Here is a 15,854-nt window from a genome sequence, read left to right as displayed (position 1 = left end):
GGGGTGAGAGATGCTATTGAATCCAAAGCCATCCCTCACACTCACTGGACAAGCACCTGATGACTAGACTCAAGTCTTTTTTACATATATGTGCAGTTTTCAGCACTCTGTTTACATAAGTGAATGATGTTTTGCCCCGAGTCGAGGTAAATGAGGGAACCATATATAGTGAAGAGCTTGAGGAAGAAGCAAAGGTAAGCACGAGAATTTTTTTTGAGACTTAGTTAGGGATACTATTCCTGTGATAGAAAACCATGACCAAAGCAATTTGGGGTAGGAAACGGTTTATTTGGCTATGTCCATATCATAGTTCATCATCAAAGGAGGTACAGACAGGAAGTCAGTGCAGGAGCCTGGAGGCAGGCGTTGATGCAGAGGCCATGGAAGGGTGCTTCTTACTGACCTGCTCGGCCTGCTTTCTTCTAGAACCCAGGACCACTAGCCCAGAAGTGGTCCCAACTACAATGGGCTGTTCCCTCTCACATCAACCCCTAATTAAGAAAATACTCTATAGGCTTGCCTAGAGCCTGATCGTATGGAGGCATTTTGTCAATATGGATTCCCTCTTCTCATATGACTTGAGCTTGTGTCAAGTTAACACAAAGTTAGACAGCACAGAGGGAGACTATGACGTCATGAAGGGAACAGAATGAAGATGTCTCCTGCTTTCTCCCTCAGAACAACTACTCTAGGTGAAAGTGTTTCCTGATTTAATGAAAACCATCTCATTGCTGTCTTTGAATTAAACAGCCTCAGGCAACAAACCCATACCAGCCCCTCTTCCTTATGGCTCTGTTCACACAGCTTTCCAAACACAGGATCTGTACCTATAGAATGTTCCCTCCTGTACAGTAGTCTCAACGATCAAAATTTATGAGCAAAATTCAAGTGAAGTAATTAGTATAAAAAGACTGTCCAGCTTTCTCAACATTGGGGGAATGTGCCCATTATGTTTGGAAAAACCAAGAGGTAAATAGCAGCTCTTCAGGGTCTCCACGTCATTAAAAAGGCTGCACAAAGGCTCAGAAGTTCCAAAATATTTACGACTATATTATAATAGGAGGGGATCAAGTGTGGCAGAGCTTAAGAGATTTTAAGATTATTTCCAATTATTCTGTTAACTCCGGAGTACAGTTACTGACTTTTGGGGCAGGGGTCTTTAACCTACTCCAGAAGACAGCACCTTGAAAATGTAAATAGTATTGCATTAACTACTTATAAAACTGGAGTATTAATGCTACCTGCTCCTAATAGAACAACAACCCTTAAGCGAGAGCTATAGCATCAGCTCACCTACAAAATCTGAAATAAAAACCAGAAGGGCACAGCACATTTACCAATTTAACATTTAAAGTCTATTTTCTGTACCGTACAGGTCAGTTTAGAGATCCCAGTGGCAGGGAATGAAATTTCAATTTGTTGTTGATATTCCCACACCAATAAGTATGAAGTAGAACCTTCCATAGCACGGGTAATTCTAACTCTTCATTTCAAAGACACTACTCTTTAGTTAAAAAAAAAAATTAGCTAGTGGTTCTTTGAAAATCCATCTCAGGCAATGCACTTAGGCTTTCTCACCATGTACACAAAAACAGGGTTTTCTACCTCGCTTCTTGAAGTTAGCATCTACGTGTACAGTAAGATGGAATCTAGAATTGGTCACTATGCAGATAGTGTACAGCAACAAGGTGTGTCTCTAAGAACTGCACGTTTTATCAGCCTTTTGTGTGGTGCTGGACATTGAAGCTGGGCTGAGTGACTGAGTGGTACAGAAGGCACTGCCATTAATCCGTTCCTCAGCCTAAATGCCTATAGACTTGTTGAGAATATCTGCTGGGATTATAAGACTATCTTAGTCTCAAGAGATACAATTTGTTGCTGAGCAACTGCCTCCCCGCTCCATTACCAGCAACCTATGTCAAGAGTATAAAGCGTTAATACATTAGGTCATAAGATGAACAAGGGTTTATTTTTTTCTCCCTAAATTAGGTGGTCTTAGCTGGGTCTGATGGCTCAGATCTGTACATTTTAGTTCCTTAGGAGGCCAAAGCAAGAGGAAACCAAGTTCCAAGCTTGTGTGGATGACAAAGTGAGTTCAAGGATACCCTAGGCAACTTAGGGAGACCTTGTCTCAAAACAGAAAGTAAAACTAGGGTTGGGAATATACCTCAGTGGTAGAAGACTTGCCCAGAGAGAGGCCTTAGGCTCAGTCTTCACTACTGCAAATTCAAAGGTAATGTACCATGGTCTCCACTGCTGGTCACAGATGTATACAGGTGACCATGCTCAACTCTTTTCCTTTACACGTACAGTTTTACTTGGAAAGTGATGCAAATTTCTTGCATTTAAAACAACCCCATTAAAAATGAAATAAAAGCCCCTGATAAAAATCTTAAGACAAAGTGTATGTATGTAATTAACTTTATTTTGGAACACTGTACAAACTCCAGTTTTAAAAAAATGTTGTGGTCATCAAGATACATACTGAGAAATGGAAGACAGACCACAGGCCATCGTTCTGAGCTATGCTTTAATTACATGTTTCTAAATATACTAACTTGCTGTTCACTTGTTTAATTTTGCCTTCCTTTTTTTTCTAAGACAGACAAAATTCATGATCTATTGTTTTTTCCCTTTTCTTAATTTTTTTCCTTTAGGATCTTGGATTTTAAAAAATAATGGTAAACCTAAAACACAGAGAAAGCCCACAAAAATAAGTCATTTCAAGTTAGAGACAATGCATTTTCTCATTTATTCAAATTCACTGCAGGAAGTAAACACTAAAAGATTAAAAAAAAAACAAAAAATTCACACTGCAGTATGTACAATTCATGACATCACATAAGGAAATCAAATTTAATAATAAAAATGGCAAATTATATCACTAAGCAGATTGCAGCAAAACTAGCTGTAAACCCCAAAATTCTTACCATGATTGGTAGTGTGCCAGGATTCCAGCAATGAGGAACACTGGACCATTCCTCGTTATGTTTCCAATGGGACTTAAGATATGTGAAGTCGCTGTAAGAATTCTTTATGTTGAAAAGTGGTTGATTTAAAAAGAAATTAAGACCATTGGATGGAAAGCACATCCTCTCACAAAGTATAAGCCACAGAGGTCATGTCCAGAAATGGACCACAGTCCTGTTGGGATGAACATCTGATCTGACTTGGTAAGACATTTTTGTCAAATGCACAGATGCACAGGACTCCCCATGCACTTGTCATGCAGCAGGTAATCACAACTTAAATAAAAGGGTTATTTTATACATTTGTCCAGACTTGCAACTGTATACATACATGCACATTTTTTAAACCTGTCTGATTATATTTACACTTAATACATGGAATATACAGGAACCAAAGAAATTAAAAGGTTTTTCTGTTGCATTAGAACAATACAAAATATGTTTTTTTTTCATTAAGGAAATCACTATTTACATAACCTTTAAAAACCAATTTTAACATCTTCATGTAACAAGTCAATATATATATATACATTATATATATATATATATATATAGAAAATATATACTCTCACCAGTTTATTCTTCTGAACGTTGTAGCAGAGAACAAACAGGTAATGCTACTTTACTGATGTCAATGAGAGCTGTAGTACCCATTCACAAATGACTTTATTAGGAAGAAACTGCCTAGACATTGAAAATAGTCCTTGAAAATGTATGTGTGTGTGCATATTTGAATCTACATATGCAAACAAAGTGAATTTGTGGATGTATGCCCCTTCGCTTCTCTAATATTTCTCTAAACTCAGCATGGGGGGATAGTCTTTAGGAAGTCAGAACAGCATTCTTTATAGTCATATTTATTTCTGTATTACATATTCTCATTCCAACAAAACAAACAAACAAAAACCAAACAAAACAAAGCAATGTTGGCTCTGGGCGTTTCCCTGACCTAAGTGTCGCTCCATTGTAAGAAGCCTCTCGCCTCCAGCTGAGGAGGAACACCAGCATCCTCTAATATATTTCTAAGGCTCTAGCCCTTTCACAATGACCAAGAAAAATGACTTAGTGTAAAGCTTATTTATATAGTGTAGACATGAGATTGTCACAGTATGGACATGGAGTAAAGTATCCTCACTGGCCAGTGGATGTTTTCATAGCAGACCACGAATATGCCTTCTCCTCTCTCTAACATAGCACAGTGTACACTCTGATTGCTATATAACATACCCATTAACTATTTACAAATCATCTGGAGAAAAAAATAATCATTTAGAATTTTAGATAATAAAGAAATAATGTCCATTTGTAATATAAAAAAATCTTAGAAACAACTTCAAGTACGTACAACAACCCCAAATAAACTTCCTCCTATCTAATTGTTGAGTACACAATTTTATTTTATTTAATTTTGGATAAGTCAGTTGTTAACCTGGCTCAAACCTGAAAACAAAATATTGTCTGGTAGGTGACCTGTAGGCTATAAAAACTAAACTTAAAAACTAACTGTTTCAAGATCGAAATTCCACATGGCTCAGTTATATATTAAATTCTTCCAAGTCCGTATCAGTGTTTATTTTTATGCCTGTTTAAGATGAATGGAGCCCATGAAGTGCCATCTAGGTCCTGCCATGGAGAGTAAGTGCCCTTGGATTTGGTGTCAGGTACTCTGAGTTTGATGCCTTTCTTGAGTTGAGTTGTTAGCTTCATATGCACTGTTGCGTGGAGGACGGTTTGAGTAGAAGGTAAGGATGCATTCAGGAGAAATTTCCCAACCTTCCTGGGATCACCTGAGTTTGCTAAGTGGCCCTGTTATTCCACCCCTAAGGCTAATTACGTCAATGTTACTAATTAGAATAAATAATCACAGATTTTCCTGAGATGTAGACCCAGATAGCAAAGTTGTCCCCTCTACCCAATTTTATTTTTTGTCATTAAAAAGTATTCTGAACCTGATTTCCAAAGATAAAAGAGCAATATAGGAACTACAATATTGTAAATTTCGAGTGGACATGTGACTGTATTGGGGGACCGTATAGGCATCAAATAGTTTCTTTAAAGTCCCATGTTCTGGAAAAGCTATAAGCCATGGTTTCAAACATCAGGATGCAGAAGAAACACACACAGAACATGTCAGGATACAGGCAGAAGACTCCTAGGTCCACTCAGAGACCTGTTCTGTAGACCTGAGATGCTGCCTATGAATCTGCATTTTAAACAAACAACTGCTCTAGATAGTGCTAATGCAGTTTCTTTGTTCAGAATTAAGAAATCCTGGTCATAAGACTTACAGGTACCACAGGAATGGTGAGAATTAAGCAGAGATGGTGAAGACCATCCAAAGAAAAATCCACATTTGCTTTTGTTAAAAACTATTTCTAAGTAGTCAATTGTTTAGGAAACTGCCTGAAGTTGAACATTACCTTCACTAATTTTGTAAAAGGAGGAGTACTAATTTAGTAAAGTAGTCAAAATATAAAAAAATGGAAATCTGCCTTTTAAGGATCTATTAAACTCCTCTCTGTTGTAATCAATTTATACTAAATAGTACAAGGTGTAAAGAAATACGTATTGAAAAGGTTTGGGGTGGGGCAGACATATTGGGAACCGCAAAACCCCCTACCAAGAGTTAAAAATAATTTTTGTTTAGCAAAAGTGAAAAATGTCAGCATTACTTTTTCTTATTTTTGAACTGAGATTGTGAATCAGCACAAGGCTTCTGGATTTGTCTTCATTTGATTACCTTCCAAATAGTTAACAATTGGGACTTTAAAAACATGTTATGTAGGCTGACTTCTGAGGTGTGAAATGAAGTACACTAATAAAGACAGCAAATTGCATCAATCCACTATTGGAGTTTTGCATTTTAATGTATGCCTCTTACTTACGATTATAAAATTGTTTCATTCGTAGGTTACTCACAGTTGTTACTCTGATGCATACAGAAGTATTAAACAACCAACGTCTAGTTCAATAGTTTCCTCGTGACATCTAATGTTAAGCAAAAATTAGTATGCATATTTAAACATCAGCAGTAACCAATACTTTCAAAATGAAGAAGTTTCAATTATACCATGCTTTTCTCAAATCATGCTCTTATTTATACAGATCTCAAGTTCATATTGATTAATTTTAAAAAGATCCAAAATGGTATGGCAGGTACACGTTATTCCGACTCCTTTTTTATTGTGAGGACGTTTCCCAGAAGTCCATAAACTTCTCCATTTGTACTGTGTGGGCGAGAAGCATTATTTCCCATATGGCTATTGTAAGGGCTTCTTAGATTAAAGAGAGACGCTTTCGTTTCTGCAGCAGGAAGTAACTCTTCTTTGACCATGACCTGTGAGACTCTCTCGGCAGGCGACGGCTCCCTCCAGGTTTCTTTGTCGTGTGTTTCTTGAGTGGTAACAGAATTGCCTCCTTTCTGGAGCATGTAATAGAGGATAGGGTTAGTTTTAGTCAGTCTCGGAGAGTCTTTTTCATACTCACTCTTGTCCATATCGGTGATGACCCACTTAATGGGTCCCTTCTCGCTGGGCATGGGCACGGAACACCCATTCAAAAGACCCGCGTCTGCTCTGGACCCCGCACAGCCCAAGTGCTCTGGGAAAGGAGGGCTCAAAGGAGTTTTAACCACTCCAGGGTATGAAAATGTCCTATTATCCACACAAGTGCCGGGTTGTGGGGAACTATACATCAAACCATTTAGAGAAGAAATGCTGAACTCGGGTTTGCTACTGGGCACACTGTTTCTCGGTCCTTTCTTTTTGTTGTCGATGACAGAGTTACTTCTGTGCGGGGACAAATCTCGCACACAGTTCTCTGAGAGCAGCAGCTGTTTGAGAACGTTGAAGCTTCTGCTTTCCCTGGCCCAAGGCCTGTGCTCACCATCGCTGGCTGAGCCGTGAGCAGCAGGGTACTTATGCTCAGTATCGTTTCTGCTGAGTTTCAGCTCTTCCTGATTAAGCAGTGACCCACACAGTACTTCCGGAGCCCTATGATCATTGGCAGTATCTACAGCGCTACTTTTCATCTTTTTAAATGGATTTTCTAGTGGTTCTGGGTAAAGCTTCCTTTTCTTAGGGACCATGCAAAAGTTCTTGGATTCCAGGGGTGTCAACTCACTATTTCTGTGACTCTTGTCCTGATCATCTGCCGGGTAGCTCTCTTGATTCTGTCTCAGCAATCGACTCAACAGACCGTTCTTCGAGAAAGAAAAGTCCTGAGGTGAAGTGGGCTCGGATTTAAAGTCCTCAGACACCGGTAAGGCTGCCACGCTCCTCTGCATGGCGGGAGTACCACCGAAGAACGGGGTGCTCTTCGGACCGTGGTTTAAATGCACATTTGGGTTGTGAAGCTGGAAGTCATCACACGGCTCAGATTTGATTTTCACCATCAGTATTTGTTCACTTCCAGCTCTGTCTGAGTGTTCCTGAGCGCCCTCCTCTCGCAAAGGAGTTTTCTCTTTCCTTTCGCTCTTTCCTTTGTTGGAATTTCCCAGAAGCAACTGGAGGACAGTGCGTCTTTCTAACAGATTCTCTATCTCACACCCAGGAAGCCCTGGCTCAGGTGCTGCTGGCTGACCGCTGAAGGCTTTGCTTTCTTCAGTTGCATTGGTCTTATTTGCGAGCATAGGGCTATTTAATCTGTCAATCATACCGAGAGGTTTCTCTGTGTTTCCACTTAACAGCTGTTTGCTGGGTCTCTGCTCTTCCAGGGGCATGGAAGACTGCATCCCACACTGTGCCAAATTTTGTAACAGTTTACTGGCACTGAACGTGGCCGAATTCTGTGCACCTTCGCTTGGGGCTGCTTTCTCGGCTTGTGACTCTTTGCTTTTTGTGAGGTCCATCAAGTGGCTCGGCATGGGATTGGTTAGTTTGGAGGCGGGAGTACTGCAAGCATAGGGTGGGGAGTTCCACCTGATGACCATCGAGTGCTGAGAAAGATTGATGGGAGACTCTCCCTTGGCGGACGTATGCAGCGGTGGAGTGCTCACTGGGGTAGTCCTGTTTGTACTGGGGCTTTCAATGACAGAAGTCCTAGTGTAGTTCTGCGGACTGAACTTAGTCCCGTCGCCGTGGACTTCCAGAGGGCTGGCATTCCTTTCCGCATTCTCCTCACTTTTATGGCCAAGGAGCAGTTGAAGAAGGGTAACTTTCTGGTGTGAGTTCAGCTTGGAATTTGTTGAGGTATCTTGATCTTCTTTGATGTCAACACCGGGGACTTTTGGATCCCAGGTGTTCAACAAGGACTGAGTGAGGTTCTCAAGAGAAACAGGTCGGTCAGCTTCCGGTTTCTCGATTCGGTGCTTGCAAGACAGGTCTATGGGAACGCAATTGGAGTACGAGCTTTCGTCTCCGCTGCTGTCGTCGGTAAAGCTGGGGTTGTTGTCAGAGTACTCATCGATCGTGGTGGGTGTGCTGCTGTCCTCAAAGCTACTTCCTCTCTCATTCTGGCTGTGACCGTTCATCGGCGCGGGTACGGTCTGGCTTTTGAGAAGATGTAAAAGCAAACTGTTGTTAGAGGTTTGCTTTATGCTGGCTCTTTCCAGGGAGTTCTTATAGCCCGTGTTTTTGGGGGAAGAAGGAACAACAGCTATTGGATTCTGAAATGTGGTGGCGTTATTCTTGCCGGCCACCAGTTTGCTTGACGACGACGACGACGACGACGACGTTCTGGCCTGCCCGTTGACATGGCTAGGCACCCCTTTGGAGAGATGGAAACTGCTCATGTCCTTCTGCCCATTCTCTTGCAGCCTGGCCATGGCAGCAAGTCTTTCGCTGGCTGCTTGATGTGCATTCTGCGTTTTCAGAGCGTGCTCCCGAGAGTACTGCTGCAGGTGGGCTTCACTGGAAAGGAGCAGCGCTAGCTGGCTGCAGGCGACACTAGGCTTAGGTGAGGTGGCAGGACTGGCCCTTTTCTCCACCATGCTGGCCACGGCCTGGAGTCTTGCGGCACATGACAAGGGCTCACTCATGACCTTCGCTCCACTCTGGCCGGCATGATGAGGCGGCTCCACAAAGCTATCCCTAATGAGGTTTGTCGTCACATCAGGAAGGGTGGTACCTGACTTTTGATCCTTGGTCTTACTTTTCTTCAGCAGAGTTTTTAAGTGACTCGAGGCCACGCCGTAGCACCTTAAATCCTTCTCTCCTTTTAAAGAGTCGTGACTGAGGGCGTAGCCTTGCTCCTTGAGGCTCTGTCTAATTTGCTGTGACAGAGCAACAGTCTGCAGCCGGGAGCTGAATGACTGAAGCAAAGAGGCCAGCAACGTGCTATCCTGTTTGCCTTTAGGCACACTGTCAACCATGCCAGCTAGCAACGCTTCCTTCTTTACGTTTAAATTCACGATGGAATCAGACAGCCTCTTCCGCTTTGCCGCATTCCAGTCCTCAGAAGACTGCAGCAGTCTGGCTTTTTTGAGATGCAGCATGCCAGATCCCTGGTACGTATGTGTACTGAGAGCGGGACCATTGCCTTGACAGGTGGGAAACGCACTGCCAGAGATGGTAAAGTTCTGGTCTTCCTCGCTGTGGCCAGCAGACTTTTTGTCAACGGCAGCACCTGATCCCCCTGCCGCCTGATGCATTAGTAATCCTTCTAGGTAAGTTAAAACAATAGAATCCTGATGCACATCAGAGCCAAGCTCTTCTCCATGAGTCATGTTCAATACAAGTGCTCACAAGGGCTTGGCTTCTATTCACTTTAAAGACGCGTTTCTTGTCTGTAAGACCCGACTTCAGGAAGTTAGTGTCAGCCGGTCACCTTCCATAGCAGTCAGAGGGCAATGCACTGTTACATAATGGCCAGGATATCCTCTGGCAGTGACAGCTGAGAGGCAGGCAAACTCCAATGCAGACCAGAGCACTGATCACCAGCTAGGCAAGGAGCAGTCACACAGTCCCCTCCTCAGCACAGTGGCACGCAGGTAATGCTTCGTAGGGAAGATAACTGGTTTTCTTTCTTCATCGTTTGTTGTTCACCAAATGCACATATCAGTACCTAAAAATATACGAATAAAAACAGTTAAGGAGGTACAGCACTGGAGTCGTGCCTATTACCTATAAGGAACAGAGAGCAGCATTATGAGTTTATGAGTATAAATTATACATGTATACCACACACACACACACACATAATCATGACAGCCACACACAATCGATGTGATTTGTAGTATGGAGCCTTAAAAACACTTCACTGCAACTGATGGAAGAGATAAGGCCTCGTGAACATCTATGCACACATTCTTAGCATAGTTTGTAAACCAGCTCCAAGGTTGGACTTACCTGTCTCATCGTTTATTTCCTACCTTACCAGAAAAACTAGCTGAGAGGTTAATAATAATCATTTCCTAAAGCAGAAATCACACCGGATGTTCAACTTAACGTCAGGAACACAAAATGATACATAAAAGCTCCTTCGCTGTGCTCCTTCTGTACGGGGCCTATGCTAATAAGTTAGTACACACAGCACACTAGACACAAAACCTTACGTATGACTTCTAGAGAGGAAAACAGTAAAACCTGCCTGTGTGCATACATGCTCTTGCCTTCTGAAGTCTGGATAAATAAGGGCCTAACAGCCAGAAATCACGACTGCGATGAAACTGTACACTGTAGCCTCATTTGCATTAGACTGAGGACTAACTGGAAAAGGCGGGCATCCTGAGTACCCACCTTGACCCTTCCATGGACCAGCACAACTCTCATCTCCAACGGGATCAATTTTTAGGATTGTGGAGTGGCATGAAAAGGGGGTGCTGGTATAGGGAGCACTAGCACTGGGCAAGGCAGCATAAAGAAAATACTCTTCTCCCTACCCTTCTATTTATTTTTACATGCCCAATGAATACAGATATGTTTTTAAAGTAAACGGGATTCAGAAAATATTTTTAAGACTGCTTCGAGATTTGAAGTGAAAAATTTAATAAAAGAAAAACATTTTATTTAAATTATTTTTCAGTTTCTGCCGAAAACACCGAAGAAAGACGATAAAGGGGGCTTTTATAGATGAATCAGAATGTAAGGACGGAGACTCATAGCCCAGTGGTCATGAAAGACGATGATGTCATTGACTTATGTGTTCAGATACCTTAATATCCAGGTGCATTTTTTCCCTCAAATTCAAGAATAAAATGAATGAACCATGTAGTTCTAAGGACAACAAACATAAGGTGCTTTCAACTCTATCAGTTCTCAAGTGGAAGGACTTTATCTTTCAGTGGTATTACTGTCTTGAAGCCAGAACCCCATCTGTCCCCCCAAGTCTCTGAACACCTTTCAAACTTTCAAGATGGTGAGCAGTCAAAATTAAAATGAGATGTCATTAAGTGGAAAAATGCCCAAGACAGGCGCATAACAAAAGAAGTTGGAAGGAAGGAGGCCATGTGAAAGTGAGATCATGTAGTCAGTTGGTTACCACAGTACAATTAATCTGAAAATGAAATTACCAATTAAATTTATTTACCAATTTACCAATTAAGACAAGGAAGGTTCTTGCCCTGTATTCAGCATAGTTAGCTGTTGTAAGTTTTCAGAGTAACACATTCTGAATAGAAAAATGAAAAAAAAAATGCTGAATAATGACTTGTGCCTAATAAAAACTTTTAAATATGAGTATACAAGTAGAATCTTGCAGATTTTTTATGTTCTAACAGAGGGTGCAGCACAATGGATTACACAATTAGTCTGTGGATGGCTTTTAACAATGAAGACATTTCAGGATTGCCTCATCCCACTGTGGGGATCCAATTATTTTCCTTTTGTCTTTTGTTAAAGCATGGTGAATTGCAGTGATGGCTAATCTCATCTTGGTGGGATTGGGAAACATCCAGATCAGAAAGCTCATTCCTGGATGTACCTGTGAAAACAATTACTTCCAGAGAGGATTAACTAAGTGGGGAGACCCACCCTTAGTGCAGGCAGCACCCTTCTGAAGTCTAGGACCCCAGGTGGAATCAAAATGAACCAAGGAGAATGCACAGAGCACAGGCCCTGCCTCCTCTCCACCTTGATGTGAGCTGCTCCTCCACCCTTCGCAAGCATGAGCTACAGAAGTCTAAATCTTTCTGGTTTTATGTTGTCTTGCCCTGGTACGTCAAGACAGTATTACCAGAAAGTCCAACAGCACTCGGACAACAGCAACATGGAAAAACGCTTATAAGAAAACACTGAAAAGTGCATAGAAGGCTCCAATGGATATGTGTATGCTGACAGCAAAATACAATGTTATACTCATCAACACATTCCTGGTTGGAATTCAGTTCACTGTAAAATACTTGCTTCAGATGTACAACGAAGAGCTTAAAGCTTTGCGTTTGATCCTCAGTAACACACACACACACACACACACACACACACACACACACACACCATTGTAACTTTAAAACTTATTTCCTTGTAATACAATCTTTATTATCAATTAATAAATATTCTTTAATCTAAGATTTGAAAACCAAAACTGGGTCTAAAGAACCACAAGAGTGCTCCGGGGACTAATTCATTTCACGGAGATTTAATGTAATTCATGTCTGTGCTCAACAACATTCACATTGTAAATTAAACCCTGCTTTCATTAATTTAAAAAGCATTTATAAGCATAAAAATATCTCTTAGATCTTTCTTATGAAAGAAACTTTACTGGTTCCTTAGTATTTCTGAAAGAATCCTAAAATAATAAACTAAACAATGAGAAAAATTATAGAATCTTGATCATGTGCTTAGATAGCTTATTTCAACATACAGAATATCTTAATAAAATACCCATCAATGTTTGAATTTAAGAGTATCTTTTCAAAAGGGATGTATATTTTTATTTAACAACGTACCTGAAAAGTATTAAGTTAGCTCCAAGTGTGTGTGCATGCGTGCATGTGTTTGTGTGTGTGTGTGTTATAAGGGGTGTAAGCATTTCACATGTGACGCATCCACGAATGGGCACAACACATATTCCCTGAAGTAGCTAGATTACTTTCAATGCAATGTTTTATATTCTCCATCACTTTTGGTTGAAGATAAATAATAGAGGTTATTATCTAGTTGCTTTTAGATTTAGTACCTTTCAATCAAATTCTCCATTAAAAACACACATAAGTGATTTGGTATCTATAAATGTCACAGATCATGCTATTTAAAATAAGTCTAAGGAATGATTTCTAGTTGTTTCCATGAAAAATTTCCAATTTCCTCACTGTCAAGTCATAATTATCTAAGTATTAAATTTTAAGGAATTTCTCCACTGAAGCTTTTTTGCTCCCTGGCTCTAGTTCCTAAAAATACAGAAGAGTTTAAGGATTATTTCCTTGTGCCACTCAATGGTAACTACTATAACAACATTGTCTGCTCTGGATTATACTTTAGGTCCCACTGAAGGGTCTTTCTAGACAAAGGGCTTTTTAAAAGTATAGTACAGTATTTTATTAGGTATTAATAGAAAATGAAAAAAACCAGTAAGAACATCCCAGAGTCCTGTTTATTGACCAAGAAAGGATGTTTCAAAAGCTGAAAACGAAAGGGAAGCGTCATGACGTGTAGCACTCTTTCCAGAGGGATGAAACCATCCACGAGAAATTACAACAGAAAACCTCAACAATTGCACAGAGCAAGAGAGGAGAAAACACCTGAGATAAGGGTTCTAAACCTTTATTAAGAGGGGAGGACTACAGCAGCTCCCCCACTATGAATTAAACATGAGGATGTTACTGGGCTAAAACCACAACTCAAGGAGAGTAGAACAAGCATACAGCTTGGCAGATAGTCACAACAGGGATGTGACAACGCTGAAGTGCAGTTCTCATAAACTCTTAACTTTTCATGAAATGTGCATCTTTTCATAGAAGCCAAGATAACTTTCTTTACAGTGCTATCTTCATCAAAAGATAAATGTGAAGCCGGGTGTGGTAGGGCACGCCTTTAATCCCGGCACTTGGGAGGCAGGGGTAGGTAGATCACCAGGAGTTCGAGGCCTGCCTGGTCTACAAAAGTGAGTGCAGGACAGCCAAGGCTAAACAGAGAAACCCTGTCTTGAAAAATGAAGGAGGAAGAGGAGGAGGAGGAAGGAAGAAGGAGAAAACTATGCGGGTGGGCGGCGTTTAATGGGCACTCTTTCCCCCAAATGAGTTTGCTCAAATGAGACTCTCACTCTCTGCAATTAAAACTTAGCCCCCCCCCCCATCCCCTACCCCCACTACCAGGGCTCATAGTTTGTCTAAATGTCCCAAAGAGGTAGAGATCAAAGAGGACAGCCACTGACACCCAAACGCCTCTCAATTGATAACGGGGGTGAGGGGGTGGGGGGGGGGATGGGGGGTGGGAGTGGAGAGTGGGGGGTATTTAGTCCAAGGGTGCACTTGCTCCTCACTTCCAAGTCCAGGGATTCAGCTTGACTCTTGGGTGCTTGCATGGGAGACATAGCTACTTGACTAACTCGACGGCCCATCACAGGCTGGACTTATCTTCACGATTCCAAGCAATCTGTTAAATTGTAGTTAACGAAGTAACAAGCATTTTGACCAGAAGGATATGCAGAAGATGCGACAACATGTTTTGTGGCTTTCCTAGTGAATTCCAGAGAAAGGAAATGGCTTTGAAGTGCACTCAATTCCCTTCAAATTATCTATTTCATGAATTTTATTTTTGAAAGTCACAGTAATTTAAACTGTTTATTTAAAAGCCAAGTATGAATTATATTTCACTTATTTCGCAGCGGTTATATACTAAAAGGCAAGAAAATATTCTGAATCTTTGAGGTCCCAGATAAATCTGAAAGAGATGACAGAAATGAGTACCTCTATGTTGGTGCAATAAAATTTTGAACTACCTTCATCAGACTTGAAATAATAAAAAATAATTACTGACAAATTATTTTAGTAGTGACACCAGTTTCTTTCCTTCCCTCCCTTGCTTCTTTCTTTAAGTCTGAATCCATAGGAACACAGGAGATAGCTTTCAGGCTGTCAATAACATTTCTTCAAAGTAACACAAGCCCATTCTTTTAGTTTTCAAAGTCTATTTCCCAATCTCTATCAAAACTATAAGCAGCATGCAAAACGAGCCCGTCTCTCTGAATTGCCTGTTTATAACATGTATACACGCAGGCCATCTCTGAGATTGGTGCATAATTTCTATTGAACTGAACTACAGTTTCTCCATCCTTAAAATAGATTTGACATACAGACAGAAGCCCAAGGTCAAGGTCACAAATCAGCAAGAAAGATTACCAAGAGAACTGATGTAACAGCTGGCGTTTGATCAAAGCTCCCAAGGTTTCTAGTACACTTCACAGACATTTGCCTTTACTCACAGGATATACTCTGTTTTAAAAATATTCCTTTCATCTTGAAGACAAGGTCTTCATATACTTATAAAGCATGATTCTACTAAATATATTTCCTTAGATCAAGAGCAGCAGAACTCTTTGTGTCTCAGGACTGTGAATTTTTACACATATGTAAAAAGGTGTGTATGTATATGCATACGCATATGTATACTTATGTTTTTGTTGGTTGTAACTCATCTTCCTCATGATAATTTTAAAAGTTAACTTGACTTGCAAATCCCCCCAAGCATATCCTCTTTCCTTATAGGTTCAATACACGAGACTGAAATTAATACTATATTTCATAATATCTCAGAGCATGTATAGCTTTAACTGTTGAGTAGTGTGTCGGGGGATGGTCTGATGTATTTGGATGCTAATTAATGCTTACTATCTCTGTGACCCACCTTTTGCTTAATAAAAAGCCATCCCACCTGGGCAGGGCAAAGGAGATAGGTGGGGCTAGGAGAGAAAGAAATTCTGAGAAGAAAAAGGACTGCCCTGAGGAAAGGAGAAAGGAGAGAGACCTGAAGGGAAGAGAGGAAGGCTGCCATGGGTTAGCTGGAAGAG

General features: G+C 40.8%; 1 protein-coding gene across 4 annotated transcripts in view; it reads right to left on the bottom strand.

Annotated features, from left to right (window-relative positions):
• Window positions 1-267: 267 nt before the first annotated feature.
• Window positions 268-15,854, bottom strand: part of NRIP1 (nuclear receptor interacting protein 1) — an 88,461-nt gene continuing 72,874 nt past the window's right edge. For all 4 annotated transcript variants that reach the window (XM_084800843.1, XM_084800842.1, XM_084800845.1 and 1 more), the window contains one exon: window positions 268-9,971. In XM_084800843.1, the coding sequence (XP_084656969.1) occupies window positions 6,133-9,633 (3,501 nt within the window). In that variant the 5' untranslated portion in view covers window positions 9,634-9,971 and the 3' untranslated portion in view covers window positions 268-6,132. The remainder of the gene's footprint in view (window positions 9,972-15,854) is intronic.

The sequence above is a fragment of the Acomys minous genome (assembly GCF_964271855.1).
Source record: "Acomys minous genome assembly, chromosome: 11".
In the NCBI taxonomy this organism is placed as follows: Eukaryota; Metazoa; Chordata; class Mammalia; order Rodentia; family Muridae; genus Acomys; species Acomys minous.
The sequence above is the reverse complement of the archived record's forward strand: the minus strand, read 5'-3'. Positions and strand labels throughout refer to the sequence as shown.